This window comes from Microtus oregoni, unplaced genomic scaffold (genome assembly GCF_018167655.1).
Source record: "Microtus oregoni isolate MIOR12 unplaced genomic scaffold, Mior012 000050F_018, whole genome shotgun sequence".
NCBI classification, from domain to species: Eukaryota; Metazoa; Chordata; class Mammalia; order Rodentia; family Cricetidae; genus Microtus; species Microtus oregoni.
This window is the reverse complement of record NW_024543242.1, coordinates 45380-64675: the sequence shown is the minus strand read 5'-3', so window position 1 is coordinate 64675 and position 19296 is coordinate 45380. Positions and strand designations below refer to the sequence as shown.

General features: G+C 45.3%; 2 protein-coding genes across 2 annotated transcripts; one reads left to right on the top strand and one right to left on the bottom strand.

Moving 5' to 3' along the window:
- Positions 1–505: 505 nt before the first annotated feature.
- LOC121436999 (MORC family CW-type zinc finger protein 4-like) lies at positions 506–3205 on the top strand (the record flags this gene model as incomplete). Its single annotated transcript, XM_041636884.1, has 3 exons — positions 506–1181; positions 1726–2009; positions 2316–3205. Coding segments are annotated over 3 exons (1114 nt in total), but the record flags the coding sequence as incomplete, so codon positions are not given.
- Positions 3206–14291: 11086 nt separating this feature from the next.
- On the bottom strand, positions 14292–16980 carry LOC121437001 (claudin-2). The gene has a single exon (XM_041636886.1). It carries the CDS (start codon positions 16838–16840, stop codon positions 16148–16150), a length of 693 nt encoding a protein of 230 aa, XP_041492820.1. The 5' UTR covers positions 16841–16980; the 3' UTR covers positions 14292–16147.
- Positions 16981–19296: the final 2316 nt, after the last annotated feature.

The following is a 19296-nucleotide window of genomic DNA, read 5'->3' as shown; positions in this document are numbered from 1 at the left end:
TGTAACAAAATGTGTTAGATCGGGTAACTTTACAAGAAACAAAATGTTTGTATAGCTCACAAGACTAGAGATTCAAGGGCACGGTGTTGCTGCTTTCATCTTGGCTCTGGTAAAAGCCTTATGGTGGGTGGGATCACAGTATTAGGGTTGTGTGCAAGAGCAAGTCATTACATCTTTTACAGCATCTGATTTTCCTGAGAACTAACTCAGGGTCCCACGAGTGCTACCCAAATCCCTTCTGAGGATAACACAACGCTCCCCCCACCCCCAGCCTGTGACCTAACAATCTCCACAAGGGGCTTCCTAGTAAAAGTCCCACATCATCTGTTAACATTGACACGCTAGGGACAGCATCCAGTACACTCTCAGGAAGAAAGCATCTCTTGGCCGTGGCAATAATAGTCCTACCCTGAAAGAATATGTGCCTTGAGGAGGGGATTTGTAGAGTAAGAATATTCTTAACCTGTACTGTGACAGCTTACAATTTTGTTTCTTCTTTCTGCAGTAAATACAAATTGATCCTAAGTGAGGAGCCTGTGGAGAAACGAAGGAGGTTCCAAAATGATATGACACCATCTCCTATAGATTACTCCATGTCCAGTCCTTACAGGAGGGGAGAGGCCACTATTGCCGACCTAGGAGGAGAGGACAGCCTTGAGAAATCCAGTTCTGAGAGAAGCACACCACCATACCTCTTACCAGAATACCCAGAAGCAAACAAGAGCACAGGCCACAACAGGGAAGCTCCAGCACTTTGTCTAGGGTCCCAAGACCAAGACCAGGAGTCCCTGCTTTCTGAAGAATTAGAAGATCAGATGCCAATATTGGTAGCAGAAGAATCTAACCGGAGTAGCGAGAATAGAGAAGTGAATGAAGGGCCTTTTGTAGCGGTGGTCAGAGTTGCGAAGGGACTTGGAGATTCAGGAGCTCCCATCCAGCTATTCCCTTTCAACTGGGAGGAGTTTGTAGGCAGAAGAAAGGCAGCAGCGGAACCTTGGAACCTGAACCCTTATTCTCCTGTGGCCCCTGCCACAGCTACTGCAGGCAAAGGAAAAGGCTACCAGGAGAGTGGAAGTCGGAACATGCCAAAGATAAAGAACCAGAGAGAACTGGAAGAATTGAAGAGAACCACAGAAAAACTGGAGCGTGTTTTGGCTGAAAGGAATCTGTTCCAGCAAAAGGTTTGGGCAATGCCTTACCAGTAGGGATAAGAAGAGGTCATTGTAACCAAGGGACAAGGGCAGTGCTTCTCAACCTTCCTAATGCTGCAACCTTTTAATATAGTTGATCATGTTGTGGGAACCCCTAACTATAAAATTGTTTTATTACTTCATAACTCTAATTTAGCTGTTGTTATGAATCATATTGTAAATACCATGTTTTCTGATAGTCTTAGGTGATCCCTATGAAAGGATCATTTGAAATCCCATTGGGTCATGACCCACAGGTTGAGAACCACTGGACTGGGGTACTGATATTTTGGTGGTTTCTTTCATATTCTGAAGCTTTTAAACAAAATATGCCGTTAAACTAGTCTGTGGTATTCTCAGATTGAGAGGACCCTAATGGGCTTTCCCTCTGTATTTTAGGTTTGACAAGAGATTTGCATAAGTATAATAAAGCATTATAAATAATAGAACCACAGGATAGATTTAGTAGAAATGGTTCGGGATACTCTAACTTTTGGTTGTATTGATCACTGACTTTGTCTTTCTTGGAATGCAGGTAGAGGAGCTGGAACAGGAGAAGAATCACTGGCATTCTGAATTTAAGAGAGCTCAACATGAATTGGTGACCTATAGTACCCAGGAGACTGAAGGCTTATACTGGAGCAAGAAGCACATGGGTTATCGCCAAGCTGAATTCCAGATTCTGAAAGCGGAGCTAGAAAGAACCAAAGAGGAGAAGCAAGAACTAAAAGAGAAACTGAAAGAGACAGAGACACAACTGGAAGTATTGCAGAAGGCCCAGGTCTCCTGCCAGAACACAGAGAGAGATGACTTAGAAAGGTTAATTACTAGGGTTTAGTTATCACCTTGTGAGTACTAAGGGGAATTATCCACTAAGACCCCCAGTTTACTGGTCATAGGGGAGAAAGTCTTAATTCATTGACCACCACGGATTGAGTAATTATTCCTTAGAAAGCCGCAGCCAGTCTCCCCGTGTTTGATGGCATGGTTCTGTCTGCCTTCTTCCTACCTCATGGAGACCTAATTATTAAGACCTATAGGCCCATTGTGCAGGAACTTCGTATTATTCTGTTGGCTAATGACTTCCTGTCATCTCTTCTCCTATCCCCTCACTCCATTATACAGGGCTTTGGCAAAGCTTACGCGGCTACGTATCCACGTCAGCTATCTCCTTACTTCTGTCCTCCCTCACTTGGAGCTTTGTGAGATCGGGTATGACTCAGAACAAGTGGATGGGATCCTGTACACAGTGCTGGAGGCAAATCGCATACTGGATTGAGCACCAGACTATATATCCTCTCCTAGCTTTCTCTTTTCTTTACTGCCTGTGTACTATATGTCTCCCCCAGCTGCTGCTGCTTCTTCTTCCCTTCTCCCTTCATATCCCTCCCCCAGCCTCCTTCTTTCCCTTTCACCTTTATGCCTTATATTGAAAGTCTTTGAATAAGTCCTGGTTCTTAATCAGTGTACTTTGCATTCAGTGTGGGTGTGAAGAAAGAGGCCCATTAAATAGCCTTTTAAGAGTCCAGGAACAGAAAAGCAATAGTCACCAAGTTAGGTGACTGGAAAGCACTAATTTTCATGATCTAGATATGTGGCCTATTTCGTGTTCTGCTAATGGTTCGTCTTCATTTGGGTTAAATCAGTCAGCAAATGTTGGGTCCAATTCACCTGGTGGGAAAAGTCATGCTGCCAGCCCTGCCAGGGTTCTAACAGTCTAGCCGGAAGCACAAGTCACAGCAAGTTAGCTAACTATAAAAGAAGGGTATGGTGTGCCTGAGTGGTATAGGCGTGGCATGGAAGACAGAGGCGAGCAACTTAAAGGAAGGCAGTACACCATAAGTGGGACCTAATGAAGGTTAAGGAGTGAGCATAGCAACGCTCTTAATGACGGTTGTTGCTTAAGTGGTAGGATTATGGTTGATATTTTCCTTCTTCCTATCTTCTTGCCCTTTTCAAATTTTCTATTACATTCTCGTTGTTCTTCTTATGTTGCAAAATAAATTGTTTTGAAAGCTAACAAGTAGGCTTGAGTTTGGGTGTCAAATGAGACATTTATGAAAGTCTAAAGTCATTTTACATTTATACTTTCTGTTGAGTTTAACAGTACCTCTGGAGAGACAGCATAAACAAATGTGCAGAAATCCACAAGGTGAAAAATGTGTTTGGTAAGACTGATAGGTTTGCATAAAAGGAACCTACCAACCAACTCACCAGTTCCCCACGGTATTATTATTTTAATAATAGATATGTGAAAATAAATATACGAGGATCACAATTTATGTATCACTACATTGTTAAATTCCAGGTATCAAAAAATATTTTAGATTAGAAAGATTTAGTTGCTATCCCTTGTAGTGTAACTGCATAATTTCTAGGCTATTCAGAGTGATACTCATGAAAAGAAGGTATTTTATGAATCCATTGCTTTATTATATTTATGTAGTATATAGTCTGCAAGTACTCCTGAAAATACGCTGAACAGTGATGGTATATATAATATATATATATATATTATATACACATATAAGTATACATACATATATGTATATCTATACATACACACATACACCTATGTATGTGTGTATGTCTGCATTGAAAACTAGGATGCAGAGGATAGGAATAATAACAGGAAGGCAGAATCCACCAGCAGTAAAAGGATTCCCTAGTATAAACAAAACACTTGGGGTAGTCATTCTGTTTTCCTCAGTAGATTTATTTCAGAGGACTGTCCCAAGGATACCTTACCTCCTTTGAAGGGAGGCCCATCATAAATAAATGTTCCTGGGAGTCTGTGGAGAATATGATGAGGCCATAGCCAGGCTTCCCCATTAGAATGGTACCCAAACATACCCGTGCTCCTACCACTCTATCTCACCGCAGCTCTAGCAGGCTGTATTATTATCTTCTGTTTCCGACATTTGCATCAGTATATCTAAGACCTCGGTTGTCTCAATGGGCTTATTAACAAGAGAAGGATCACATGCAATTATTTTCTCAGTGATACTTGTTTGTCAGATGGGGACGGGGAAGGGTGGGGTTTAGCACAAATCCGAATACTATGAATGGGAGCCCAGGCAAGGAGGAATTTCAGTGAATGGAAAGTTCAGCCTGTGTAGCCGTTTGTTGGATGTGTGGGGGGAGGCAGATAATGGAACTCTAGAGGGGAAAAGATTGAAAACTTAACTCATCTTTACCGGTGCTTCCTGTCTGTACAAACTCCCCGGTTCGTGTCCTGTCTGCCCATGGCTTTGAACTCACAATTTTTCTTCCAGCGGCACCCACCTGTGTTAGTCTCTCTGCTCCAGTGGCAGAGCCTTTGCTTTCTTACCTGGTTACCTTGATACCATACAGACACTTATGGTAAAATTCAAACCTTTTACAAATGTCCTACAAGACCTCCTACCTGTATGTCAGCAGTTTTCCATGGTGTTTCCTTCTGGAAACATGGCACACTGTCAGCTAACCTCAGAGGCTACTCTGGTACTCTGCCCTCTGATACATTCTGTGACCTCACTGCAATAAAAGGATTCTCTAGTTCCAGACAATACACTTTGAAAGGTGACCCATCCTAGATAAACAGTCCTGTACACCTTGAATTCATGTTAAATATCACTGTGGAAAGACTGGAGTATTGCCCATCCTTACCAGAAGCCGTGATCTAGTATCAAAACAGGTACTAACAATGAAAAAAACAGAGGTGCCTCCTCCTGGCTTTCCTCTGAGGTTAACATAAATCTCCTTACAAATATTTCCCTTTACTTGTCAGTTAGCATGTAGGTGCTTATTATCTCACTTCTTGACAATTGAAATCGATTCTTAATTGGCCTCCTTCATCTCCTATTCCCATTCCTCGGTAGGCACTTCTTAATATCACTAAACAGCTCTTAACATCTTATCAGGTCATGTCTCTGAACAAAAACTGGCTATTACTCACTTTTGCCCACAAAATGTTATACAAATTCTTTAGCGTGGTTCTCAAGCCCTGTGTTGTCTGGGGTACCCTCTTCTGTACACCCATCTTCCAACAAGCCAAATACAAAGCTCTCTTCCATCCACGTTGAGCTGCTTTTCGATTTCTAAATGTACCTTCGGATTTTTGTCCTCTGCCTTTCCTAGTCCACTCCTGAAATGTTCTTAATCATCTTTCCTTTGGTTCTAATGCCAACTTATTTCTGAAGATTCCTCTAGCCCAGGAAGGCATGAAATTTTTCTTTGGACGTGTTAAGCCTTGTGCCACTTATAAGACTTGTGTCATAAACTTCCTATTAGAAAGCTCCAGATTGATATTCAACTGCCTACTTGACATTTACACTTACATAGCTCACAGACATTTCAAGAAAATCATGCTAAGAATAAACAGCGCCATACCCCAGGACTTCTCCCCCACAGTTCTTCATGTTAGGAAATGGCACCTCCTCCCACCCAGTTGCTTAAGCTAGAAACCTGGAAGTCATCCTTAATTCCTCTTCTCATTCCCTGCATCCAGTCTGTCAACATGTCTGTTGTTTCTATTGCCAGTGTATAATCTTTACTCTACTCGCTTTTACCACAACAGCCTTAGTCTAAACTCCCATCCTTCCTTCGCTTGGATCATAACAACTAACAAGAGACTGTGGGAACTCTCTTGTGCTCACAATTAATTGTTCTATCGTTAGAAAGAGTGTGTTTTTAAAAACGAAAATACAAATCAAATCATGTGACTCTGCTTAAGGCAATAAGTCACTTCTCATTCGCTTCCCATTTGATTTAGAGTAAAATCACCCCCCCATTACAATGTCCTACAAGACCCCTGCTTACCTCTTACGTTGGTCTCAGTGATCTTCCATCACTTACCTCTTTACATCCCCCCTCCTCCCCGCTCCCCCCCACACTTGGCTTCCAGCTGAAACATACCAAGCTCTCGCTTAAGCTCAGAGCCCTCATCTAGATGATGCCTTCTCCTGAGATGTTCTCTCCCCATTTTGTCCAACTGCAATGCTGTGTTTCCAGTCTTGCCATGGTTCACTCTTCTTGCTTCTATCTTCTTCCTAGATATGCCTTGCATTTTTCTCTATTTCTACCATATTATCTTGCCACAGTTTCCTTGTTTGTTTCCAGCTCATAGCAAAGCTTATATACTTAGCCATTTTCATTCATTCAACAAACTTTGGAGTGCCTGCTATGTGCTGAGTGATACCCAGTGGTGAATCTAACACGCACTGTTTTTATATACCTGTTTCAGTAAGTTCTATAAGGCCATACTGGTTTGCTAACCACTGTATCCTACTCCTTATCCTAGTACCTGGGATATAGTAAAGAAGCAATGAATGGTTTAATGATAGAATTGTGTTTTCTTCATATCTCCACCTCTGATCTAAAACAATTTCCCATTCATTGAGGAGGGTATATAAATCAGTGTGAGTGAGGTAGATAACAATCCTGGGTGTTAAGCTCTTAAAATGAAAGGCTAACACAGTAGGTGCTTCAGGCTATAGGAGTGGGCTTGTTGTGAGCAGCCTGGTGTTTCTCTTTAGTGACTCTTCAGTATGAATAATTCAACTATGAAAAAGAAAAGGGAGATGGGTGGTCTTTACACAAACAATCTGAATAAATACTGAGAAGTACAAAATTTAACCAGGAGACTACCGTACAGACCAGATCTTGCGAGTAAGAACTAAACAGAAAAAATTCTAAGAATTACTCTTCAGTCTTTTCAAGTGATGGTGGTTCGTTTCAGCTGTTAAAAAAAAGAGAGAGAGTTATCCAAAAGCTAAGAATAGAGCAGGCTTCGAGGAAGCGAGTTCCACGTGTGTGTTATTGGATGAACAAAAGAGCACCTGTGATAACCAGACCAGTGAACCTGTGGCACCAGAGTTCAGGAAGGTCTGTTTGCCCTGCTTACACATTGTCTGACCTAACAATTTAGAGGAAGAGGCTGCGTTCTTAGTTCCCAGGACAATCTCGAGGTAAAACATGTTTCAGAACCCTGTGCTGTGAACTAAAGCCCCTTCCTGTAGCACTACATTAGGAGTGAACTATAACACTCTTCTCGAGGATTCTCTGTGTAAGGTCAGGCAAAGGCAAGTACAAGTTCCCCTAAAGACTGGCACATTTCACGAGGACCACCCTACCTCATGATTTATATCGGGAACCATGAGTTCTGATTCAGAAGTCAGCGCGAGCTGGAGAGATCTCTCGGTGATTAAGAGAGCTTGCTGCTCTTGCAGAGGTTCAGTTCCCAGCACCCGTACTGGGGAGCTCCCAACTGCCTCCAGCTTTTGCCCCAGGAGGTCTGAACCCTAGTCTGGCTCTGCAGACAGCTGCATGCACATAACTGATAACAAAGTGGATCTTTAAAAAAAAGTCGGGGTGAGTTGTTCGTCAGCCCAGCACTCAAGAGGCTGAGGCACAAAGATCCATAGTCAAGGCCAGTGTTGACTGCACAGTGAGATCGGGTCTCACAAATAAAGGCACATGTTTGGATAATAAACTAAATAGTTGTAAGAACTGACCTCATAGCCCTGGGTATACAAAAAGTAGTTCATAGATGAGACATGAGTAGCAATTTAATTTTATTCATTGGCCCTGAATATTGAGGTGGGGCTTTGTGCACGCTAAATATACATGTTACTGGTGAACTATAAACCCCACCCAGTTTTGTGATGGAAAAAAATCTAAAGACAAAAGTTTTGTAACTCAGCATTTTGGTGTGAATCGCCATAAACCCCCAGCCCTCTTTTCGATAATGTTGTACAAATGCTTTCATTGCTTTCTGCATGCAAAACACATTCTTCACATCTGCATGCAAAACACATTCTTCACATCTGCCCATTGTTTTCTGAAAGCCATAGATGATAACTTAAGAGAAGAATAAGAAAAGGTGCCCAGCTCCCCACATCTACTCATCCAGATGAGCCCTGAAAGTCTAAAGAATTGGAAGGTGCAGAATGAGGAGAGCATGTCCCAGTTATTTGGGAGTAGTATAAATAATCACATTATGGTAGCAGGGATACGGGAAGATGGAAGGTAGCACAAGGGTTAAAGTGAACATCCAGCTTGAAGTACTTTGTATCCCAAAGAACTTTGGGAGGTTCTGAATTAGAAAGTGGCTGTTGAAATCTCCTAAGCAATCTGTAAGTTCAGGAAATTAGCCCCAGTCTGTTGTGCATGAGGACTGGGGTCTCCTCTAGCAGTGGGATACAGTGAGTGCTTAGTTTTCTTCCACTCCACCACTACATCTCTCTCTCTCTCTCTCTCTCTCTCTCTCTCTCTCTCTCTCTCTCTCTCTCTCTCTCTCTCCCTCCCTCCCTCCCCCTCCCTTCCTCCCTCCCTCCCCCCTCTCTCTCTCTCCCTCCCTCCCCCCCTCCCTCCCTCCCTCCCCCCCCCCTCTCTCTGAGAGAGAGAGAGAGAAAGTGTATCTTTGGAGCCTGTCCTGAAACTTGCTCTGCAGACCAGGCTGGCCTCGAACTCACAGAGATATGACTGCCTCTGTCTCCCGAGTGCTGGGATTAAAGGCGTGCGCATCACTGCCAGGCCCACCCCAGATTCTTACAAGTAAAGTAAAATCTATTACTATAGATTTCTTTTCCAGATTGTTCTGTTGATAGAACCTTACAAATAGAAACTTACCCAAGATCTTCAGGCAAATTAAACTTTGGGAAAGAATCTTGAAAAGTTTTGACCTTGAAAAGACAACTTGTTGAAATTAAATTCATATCCATGGTAGAAAATGCACTTGGGTGACCCAGTGACATAGCTTAGTGGGTAAAGGCACCTGCTGCTAATCCTAATAACTTGTGAAATTCCCAGAACCCAAATGGCAGGCATGGGGGTGGGGGGATAAATTGCCATAATACATTTTTTTTTAAAGAAAATGCACTTTGGTTAATGCCTGGCGTGCAGCAAAGGCCTTCACTGATTCCCAGCACCATATGAAACAGGCTTGGTAGCGGTGGCCATTCTTTGACCTGAATGCTTGGGGAGTAGAGGCAGAAAGATCAGAAGTTCAATCAACGCTATCTTCAGCTGCATAAGGAGACAGGGAGTTGAAGTCAGCGTGGACAAGAAACTATAACGTGTGTGTGTGTGTGTGTGTGTGTGTGTGTGTGTGTGTGTGTGTGTGTGTGTGTGTGTGTGTCTCCCCCTAGGAACACCAATACAGATACAGCTTTTAGGTCCCCATTTCTGTTTAGATATCAGTTAACCATTTTGAATTTACTGTATGCCAAGACTGTGCTAAAGTGTGGGGTTGTTCTATTTTACAGACAAGAAAACCAATGTAGAGGATTGACATGTTTTTCTCAAAATGTTAAGAAAAAAAAATCTAACTCGAGGTTTGCCTGACTCCAGAAGCCTAGCTATTTGACAGTTGCTCCACATAACCAGTCTAGTCTTTCTCCCTTCAGTAAGAAAGGCTAAAGGCAGCCCACACTGATAGGAGTGGTCCCAAATCACACACAATGTTTAACTGCCCTCATGATCGGAAATCGCTCGCTTGTGTAACGAATATCTCTCCTAACAACCTGGAAATTCATTTCCTCTTGACTGGGTTTTTCACTCAGACTGTTCCTTGGCAGCTTTCCTGATATCAAAACAGTCATTGGGATCCTATTCCTACACTCCGGGAGGTCTTGGACTTGTTGGCCTCTGCCTGGAGTGTGCTCTCTGGCTTCTTTGAACCCCCCTTCCCAGACTGTGCTGAGTTGGGCATGTCTCGGGAGTGAAAAAGTGACACTTGAGAACATACTGGTTTATTATTACACAAAGAAGAGTAAAATTAACCACGTGCGATGTCCTGGAATGCCAACGGCAGGAGAGCACCCCCTTGCTTACCCTGTCTGCCTTTTTCTTATTTCTCTGCTATTCTCACCTCTGAAGCTGCTGGTTCATCTATTTCAAGGATGTGTGCATTGTTCAAAAAAAAAAAAAAAAAGGCTCCTGCTCCCCAGTGTTTCCCCGTTACTGTTGGAGTTCTGTTTTGTTTTTAAGTGGACTCTCCTGGCTCCTTTCAGGACCAAACCGAAAAACGAGTGCAGTGTCTGTTGTCAATGGCTGATCTGTGGCTGAATGTGTTTCTCTTCCCAGAAAAGGTACTTGATCTTTAAACCAAGCTCTTCGGTGCCTTTAAATGAGGGGACTGGGGTGTTCACAGTGTCATCAGCTAGTCTTTTGTGGGAGCTGCTACTCCATCTTCTTTCATCCCATTCCCCCAAGCAAACTCAGGCAAAGTTACAAGGAGCCTTTTCTCTCTGTACTGCTGCCCTTTGTCTCCAGCGGCTCTTGCTGGAGTGTTTTAGGCATCTCAGAGTGGTAAGTGCGAATAAATGGTGTGCTTGCCAGGCCACTCATTTGCCATGTAATGTGACACCTTGCTACCTCTGCGCTCTTTTTTTAAAAATTTATGTTTTTATTGAAAATTTCCACTCCTCCCCATCTCCCACTTTCCTCCTCCCCCCCCCCCACACACTCTTTTTTTTTAATTTAATTTATTTATTTATTAAAGATTTCTGTCTCTTCCCCGCCACCGCCTCCCAATTCCCTCCCCCTCCCCCAATTAAGTCCCCCCCCCCCCCCCTCAGCCCGAAAAGCAGTCAGGGTTCCCTGTCCTGCGGAAAGTCCAAGGAACCCCCACCTCCATCCAGGTCTAGTAAGTATACAAATGCTCTTAGTGTTCTCTCTCTGCAAGATCATGAGTGTGTGTGGACTTCTTCAAAGCCCTCCTGGGTGGCTTGTGAAGTGACAAGAGGGTCATTGTGAAGAAACGGGACTTCAGGGGTAACAAAAAAAAAAAAGCAGCAACTCTCTCCTCAAAAGGACGGGAGAATGTGCCTTTGTACCATGTTTCCTGCTTTGTCAAAGCCCTGCTTGTCATCTAGGGCATTGACTCTTGCAACAGAAAATGGTGAGAGAGAGTCTGGGTTCCCAGAAGTGTGGTCAGCTGTGGGAGGAAGCGGGCGTGGTCAGATCAGGGTCTCCCTAGCAGTGTACCTGATAGCCACCTGCTAATCCTTTATCAGCAATCACACCACAACTAAATGAACTACCACTCAGGGCAGAAGAGAGAGATAACCCGCTGGACTTCCTGTTTGAAGTTCCTTTCCTTCTTGAGATAACACTAGGTCTCCTCAAAGCCAGGGAGCCGCTTGGAGGGACCAGGCTCGGCGAGGGCCAGGCTTCAGCCAGCTGAGGAGAAAGATACACACTTTACAGTCTGGCCTCTGTGGTCAGGGCAGGCATCCATTACAGGCATAAAAAGATCCTCAGCTCATCCGGAGAGAGGAAGCAATTGGTCCTGCAAAGCCTCATTTACCCCTCCTATGTAAGACCCATACCACTCCTCCAACACTGCGTTTATACCCTAGAGACAAGAGGGCCCAGGATACCTGGATTTACTCTGCTGCTGTCCCAGAAATCTCCGAAGAACTACCTAAAGGAAGGAGAGAGTGGAGGGCAGGTGGAGCCCCGTGAGCCCCAGGGTCACTCCTTCTCTTGGAGCCCTGCAGAGGGTCTGGTGAGAACAACTCTGGAGGTTAATGGCTTACCAATGCAGCGAAGCCCTATTTCCTCCTCAGCATGGCTCTTCATTCTCTTTCCCAAGCTCCCGTAGAACTTTCAGCTGGAAGAAATAGGCTTGGTTATTCAATCATCCTTCAACCTTCCCAGGCTCAAATAGTGTTGGATCCTTATTTCAAATGGCTTGGGATTGAAGAGGATTTACATAAATATTTGTTCCTGACACCTGTGATCTTAGGCACCCCCCCCCCATCTCGTCGGGGACAGTCTGTTCTGCTTTGTACTAAAGTTATGTGTGCATGACTTCTCTTCCCACCTAAGCTGCCTGTCGACTTCCTCCACCGTTCATTCCTGTCGCCCTCAGAGCCCTGACTTGGCACATTTTACACGGAATACAAGTTCAGGCAGTGTGGCCTGGCTGACTGGCTGGCTCAGAGGCTGGACAGTTTTGAATGAGTCTTTGACTGGATTAAGGGCTTAGAATGGGACTTGCCTTTCCACTAAGAAGGCAGTTTCGGTCTCCCCACCTCCATTAATGATCACACAAGAATGGGTCACTAGGGCCCAAAGAGGGGAAAACATGAGTCATTCTAGTATCAGAGGAAAGAAAGAGGCCAAAAACATCTCTCTTTGTACAAGGTCCAGAGCCATGAGGCGGGGGCATTAACACAATGGCCTTTACTATGCCCTCAGCCTATGGTTAATCTAAATTACTTTATGATGGATGGCAGGGCAATGAAGGAGCTGGAAACTGTTCAGTTTGGACCAGGACTCAGGACATTTCTAGGAAGCCATTCAGAGCAAGACTTTCCTTGCTCAACCAACCAAAGGGACCCATGGCTTTTTCCCAGGTGGGCTGTGATTTTCCTAGCCGAGGATGAACTTTTAATTCCTCCCATTTAAACTTTCTTGATTTAAAAAGGCTGTAGGGCTGGGCAGTGGTGGTGCACCCCATTAATCCCAGCACTCAGGAGGCAGAGACAGGTGGATCTCTGTGAATTCGAGGCCAGCCTGGTCTACAGAGCAAGTTCCAGGACAAGCAAAGCTATGGAGAAACACTGTCTTGGAAAGAAAGAGCAAAAGAAAGGAAAGAAGAAAGAAAGAAAGAAAAGGAAGGAAGGGAGGGAGGGAGGAAGGGAGGGAGGGAGGGAGGGAGGGAGGAAGGAAGGAAGGAAGGAAGGAAGGAAGGAAGGAAGGAAGGAAGAAAGGAAGGAAGGAAAAGAAAAAAGAAGAAAAGAAAGCCTATGGGAGACACCAGGACATCCTAAACAAAGGGCAAGTAGTTGGCTCACTTCCCTCATGAACTCTTGTAGGCCATGGCAACCAGAGAGCAGGAGTCTTCAAATGTGAAGAACAATACCCTCACATAGCTTCTTGGATTAGAATCACAGATCCATGTTACCATGGGAATAGTTGCCAAGCTTCTATCCAGATTCTGACCCTGGAAACTCAGAGGCTTTATTCACCTCCTTGGTCCTCCATTTCATCTCCTGTGAAAAACCTACTGCCCTGAGGTGTTTGAGAGGATGAAAATGCCTTGATTGTCACATGGTGGGTAATCAGAGCCAGCCATACTCAGGAGCCATCAAGGAAGAGTCGTCAAAGCTAACCCATCTTTCAGCCTCCATTTGTCCCAAGTCAAGCACAGGGAATTCTGGTACCAGACAAGAGATGACTTCTTACCATGCAGCGGGTCCTCCTTTACCCTGACCTTCCTTCTAAATGGACTTGGATGCTGTCTTCAATCCTGTGCACCAAAGAGGGTCCACTTCAGTCGTGCAAGGCTGGCATTTGTAATAACCAGCTGCTATATGCGGATGCCCACTACTAAGTTCAAGGACTGGCAAAGCCGTACTCATAGGGCCCCACTACTTTTAGTGTTGTATCCCTTCTTCATGGGCTTTGTTGTTGCCTTATAAAGTCAAATCATTGGAATCCCTAACTTCCCCAGAGTTAGAGGATTTAGAACTGAGATACTGGATCTTAGATGACAACCTGGCACCCCCTGCTGAGACAGCTAGCATGGTAGGAGCAGCAAGCAGTAATGCTTTATGAATTCCCACTTCCCAAGATCACCTTCCTGGGTGAACAGGGGAGCCTGCAAGTCTCATTGCTCCTTTGCAGGCCCTAAGTAAATTTCTTTAAACTACATGGGAATTTCTGGAAGGCTGTTCTTATTGGCTGTGAAAATTGTTGGATCAGCAGGGTCCTATTTTCAGAGTCAAGAGACTAGGCCACTAACTCCAGCTATGTAGCCCTGGGGAAACCTTTACTTGTTTGGGTCTTCATTTTCCTATATGGCAAATGGAGGTAATCAGGTCAGGTTCAGCTTCCTCATGTTCGTCGGTTGGAGAATGAGAGGAAATAGGCACATGACCATTTAATAACCAACTCCAATTAAGTTTTTGAGAAAGAACAAGGCCTGGGCAAGATGAAGACTTCATTTCTTTTTTGGGAGTCTTGTCATCTAGTCTGGTTGTATTCTCAAAATCTAGAATTTTCTGTGCACCCTTGTGCACAGAGAAACAGCCCCCCACCTGCCCCTCCTAACCCAATTCCTTTCCACCACATGCGCCCTGTCTTAACCCTTTTTAGTCAATAAAACAATTGCTCAATCAACAAGCATTTATTGATCATCTTGTGTGTGCCCAGCACTGTGACACTCTTGGGTATACATACAGACAGGTCGAAGATATAACAACGGCCCTCGAGTACTTACAGTGAACTTTTGATATCAGACAGACAGACACACACACACACACACACACACACACACACACACACACACACACAAACACACACACACGTGCACATTCGAGGACTATCTAGTTATCAATCAAAATTATGACTAATAAGTGATTTATATATTGGGGAATTTGAGGAGGGAGCCGTACGAGCAGGAAGGAGTGGTCCGAGAAGGCTCATTGAAGGAAATGATGCCGAGCAAGTTCTCCAAGCATGGGGATGTGAAGAGGAAATGGCTTCCAGGTCAGTAAAACAGCTTGAACATAGGTAACACGGTAGAAAAAAGAAAGACATGGTGGAGGAAACCTCATAGACAGGCCTCCCTGGCTGGCACTGAGGTTTGGACGAGGTGTGCTGGGCATCTTCTGAAGCTGGTGATAATAGGCTGGTGGGGGAAAAGTCTGTTTCTGGTCCTCACCTATCACAGGGGAAATGGAGCTTTTTTAAGACCTTGAAAGCGAAACAGTTCAGCTGAGAAGCATGCTCTGTCCCCCCACCTCAAGCACAATCCCAGACGGCAGTTCACCTATCACTCAGGTCATAGATGTCCACCCTGGAGACCTTGCATACCTGCCAAAATACCTTCTGATGGGTGACGACATGAATATTAAAAGTGACCAACAACTTATCTGGCGCTATGGTCTTTCAAAGGCTCTGTAGTGCTCTGGGTATAGACCCGAACGAAGGGTTCCTTTTCCGTTAAGTCTGAAGTTTCTGATAGGGCTTCCTCTATGAAACAGTAGGAGCACATACAACAGCCACTATCAATGTCCACCCAGCTTCTTAGATACCGAAGTCCTTATTCTTTCTTGGCCAGGGTTAAGGCGTAGTATCTAGTTCTAGAAAAACTGGTTTACTGTCCCCAAGGAAACCTTTGTCTGGGGCTCCAAGTCTTGTGTCTTAGCCAGGAGGTTAGACCAGACACCCCAGAGGGCGGCAGGTGGCTCGGGTGGTAGTTGTTAACTGCAGCTTCTTGACCATGCCTCCGTGGAGTCAGAGTGCTGCAGCCTTGTGCTTTCTTGCAGGAAGTGATTCTGATTGTTTGGTGGTCCCAGGCGGCCTCCCATCCTGCACCCGCTTGCTTTCTGCTGGATGCCATTAGATAGCTTTCCTTCAGTTCATTCACAGCCCGGTCTGGACGCGGTTACATTCATAACAAAAGTGGGAGAGAGGCCTCAGGGCCTGCTTCTGATCAGTCTATTTCTTGGGATGGAGGTTTGAGAAGGGAGCTAGAGCCATGCTCACAGAAGCCACCACTTTTTCTTCTCTCTGTCCCCCAGCGATTGAGTTAAGAGCCAACATTAGCCAGAGGCAGAAGGTCTTCTGATCACAGACGTTCAATCAGTGGGTTATGATTAGTGGGTTAGGGGCATAGATTTCCAGGTAAACCAAAGATCAGAAGGCATCTCTGGGTTTAGCCAAAAGTGGTTCTAGATTGAGCATTCAAGGTACAGAGGTGCCTTAGTGAGGCAAGGTAAGGGAACTAGAAAGGCTGGCTTGGTGAGTGTCCTTGGCAATTCCATCTCCACACTGTCACACCAGTCCCCGTCTCTGCCTTCACTCCATCCAATAGCCAAAGTTGATCTATCCTCAGCAGCACCTTACACACGATTCAGTGGCAATATCCCTTGCCTGCGACCCTCGGGACATTGTCCACTATTTGTTTTTGCAGTCCCAGACCCCACCCCAGCCCACCCCTAGCTCTGGCCCCTGGTTCTTCACACATACCCAGTCAAGCTGTAGGAGTTGAACTCACTCTTGGCTTTGGGCTGTTGGCTAGGCCTTGGAGAGCTCCTAGTAGCAAGAGGCTGGGCCTGGTAGCCATCATAGTAGTTGGTACGATTCCCCTGAGAAGAGCAGGAAAAGCAGAGGATGACTCCAGCCACCAGGGAGAACAGGGCTGAAATAATGCCCAAGTAAAGAGCCTCTCCAATCTCGAATTTCATGCTATCAGGAACCAGTGGTGAGTAGAAGTCCCGAAGGATGCTGTGAAGATTCCAGGCAACTGGGATAAAACCCAGGATGCCGCCGAGGATGAAGAAAACTCCACCCACAACAGCCACTCTGTCCTTAGCTCGAGATTCCTGGCAGAACACTGTGCATCTCATGCCCACCACAGAGATAATGCAAGCCAGTGAGGACATAGCACTGGATGTCACCATCATGGCCTGGGCAGCCTGGATGTCTGCAGGAAGTCCTAGAAGAGTACTGTAGATATCACACTGGGTGATGCCCGTACTGTGCGTAGCACACTCCATCCAGAGGCCCTTGGAAAAGCCAACGGCTGTCACAATGCTGGCACCAACATAAGAACTTGTTCGCCAGTTGGGAAGCAGCATGGCAATCGATGTGCCTAAGAGACCCAAAAGGCCTAGGATGTAACCCACCAGTTGGACGCCAAGGGAGGCCATGGCAGACCTCTCAATATAAGTCTCTTCGGAGCCCGTTCGCTCGTCTTTTGTCTGCTGCTCTTGTTTCTTGGGTCCCGGACTCTAATCCCTCATTTCACAGTGTCTCTGGCAAGCTGACTTCTTTCCTTCTTACAAGTGTCTGTGGGTGGCCACAAGCAGGCTCAAGAAGGCATCTAGAAAACCTTAAAAAAAAAAACCACCATAAACCAGATTAAATATTGACCAGAAGCTTATGAGAAACCAGAAAACGCTGGATGCCTTTTGACCTTTGTTATCTTTAAAAATAACACATGAGAAAGGAAAAAAAAAAACTTTGGAGGTAGAGCCAAAATGTCATCACCTCCTGCGTAGGCACATGCTTTACGTTGGCAGTCAAACAAAGGCAGGGGCCAGACAGGTGGCTGCTTTCCAAGAAGGTAGTGATGGCAAGAGCACTTGTGCTGTGTTAATGCCACTGCTAGTCTCCAAGGCCTGCTATTTAACATATTGCCAAGCAACTGCACCACAGGGCCCCTCAAATGCAGTCTGAGGCCAAACTCCAGGAGACTGGATCGTGTGGAACAAGTCTTAGAATGTGGCTTTGGACTCCAGCCTGCTAGCAGCTGCTAATAGCCAAGGGACTAAAAAGGGTACTGGCTTAGCCCAGAATCATTTTGCCTAAGGCAATAATGTACTTCCAGGGCAGATCAGGGTGAGCAGCAAAGCTTCCTGTCCATTCTCTGAGCGATCAGGTCTTTCTAGCCTTGTCCAGATCTATCCCTCCCTGCAAGGTAGGATAAGGGTCCCCAAAGGTATAGGACACTGGCTATTTCCTGTCTCCACTCCGAACAGATGATCCCATGGCCATCCTCTCAAATGACATGGGAGGTCTCTAGAGAAAAGCTGTTCCAGGTCCTAGGAGTCCTCCAAGTCCCTGGTTTGTCAGAGACAGCAGAAAAAGAGGAGGGAAAAAAAACTGCTCCCGGGTTAGTGGGCTTCACAAGAGGTAGTAAGCGGGCATTCAGTGACAGATGGGATTTTGCAGCATTAGCAGCTTTCTCACTCTTGTCCAAGGCTCAAGGTACAAAGGTCACACACCTCCCCCCACCTTCTGCAAGACTGTTCAGCCCACTGATTTTTCAACCCAATACAGCATTGCTACTCCATCTCCACCTTCCTCCAAAAATCTGGGGGTCGGGGCTAGAGAAGTAGCTCAGTGGTTAAGAGCACTAGTAGCTCTTCCAGAGGACCTAGGTTCAATTCCCAGCATCTACGTGGGGGCTCATAACTGTCTGTAACTCCAGCTCTAGGTCCGATTCGCTTTTCTGGCCTGCAGGTGCTGGCACACACGTGACACATAGACTACATACAGGCAAAGCACAGACACACACACACACACACACACACACACACACACACACACACACACACATACATATAAACTAGAACAAGCAAATGTTTTAAAATCTCTCCCGTTGCTCAGGGATCCATTCTTTCCTGAATTAAAACTCTAGAAATAAGCAAGCACATCTACTCGGTTACCTAATCTCTTCCCTATCCAAATCTGAATTTTCTGTGGAAACTCTTCCAATAGTCAGCACAGGCAAAGGGATCTTCTAATAAAAAAATTCCGGGAGGATTGGGATTTAGCTCAGTGGGAGCATGGAAAATCTCCTGACAACCTCATTTGACATCTTCAAAAGAACACAGCACCCCCACCCCGTACCTCCTGATCAGTTCTTGCCTGGGTTTCATATTGTTACCAAATGGTAACCCTCCCCATCCAGACCAGTATCCTAGGAGTGAACCTTGACACCCTGCTCCTGTTTACCCTTGCACAACTATGAAGCTCTGCTAGTTCTGTCTTCTGAGCTACTTGGAATGTGTGACTCTCGCTTCTCATCCCCACCAGTGCTTTCTAGTGCAGGACTTCAGCATTCTACCTTCCTCGCCTCGGGAAACAGTAGTTTTGTGGTTGCTCTTACTTGCAGCCCTCTCTTCCGATTTAGTCTCCATATGGTTGCCATGGTGATCTTTCAGCACATTAATCTGAAGAAGTCATTTGAGTGTGTGTCTACATGTGCCGACATGTAGGTGTGTGGACACACACACAAATAAATATTCACAGGGTGGGAAGAGGGATGCCACTTGACGCATAGACCGATGGAGACTAGACATTGACTTCAGGTATTTTCTTGATTTTTCTCCATCTTATGTTTTGATTTTTTTCTTTTCAGTTTTTTCGAGACAGGGTTTCTCTGTGTATCCTTGTCTGTCCTGGAACTTGCTCTTGTAGACCAGGCTGGCCTTGAACTCACAGCGATTCACCTACCTCTGCTTCCCGAGTGCTGGGATTAAGGGCGTGCACCACCACGGCCCAGCATGTTTTGAGTTTTTGGTAATTTATTTTATCATGCATCTATGCATACATGTGCATGCATGTGGAGGTCAGAGGACAACTTGTGGGGCGTTGGTTC

What these genes read in the sequence shown, in the direction of transcription:
- LOC121437001 (XM_041636886.1), bottom strand. Translation starts at nt 16,840, where the DNA reads ATGGCCTCCCTTGGCGTCCAACTGGTGGGTTACATCCTAGGCCTTTTG.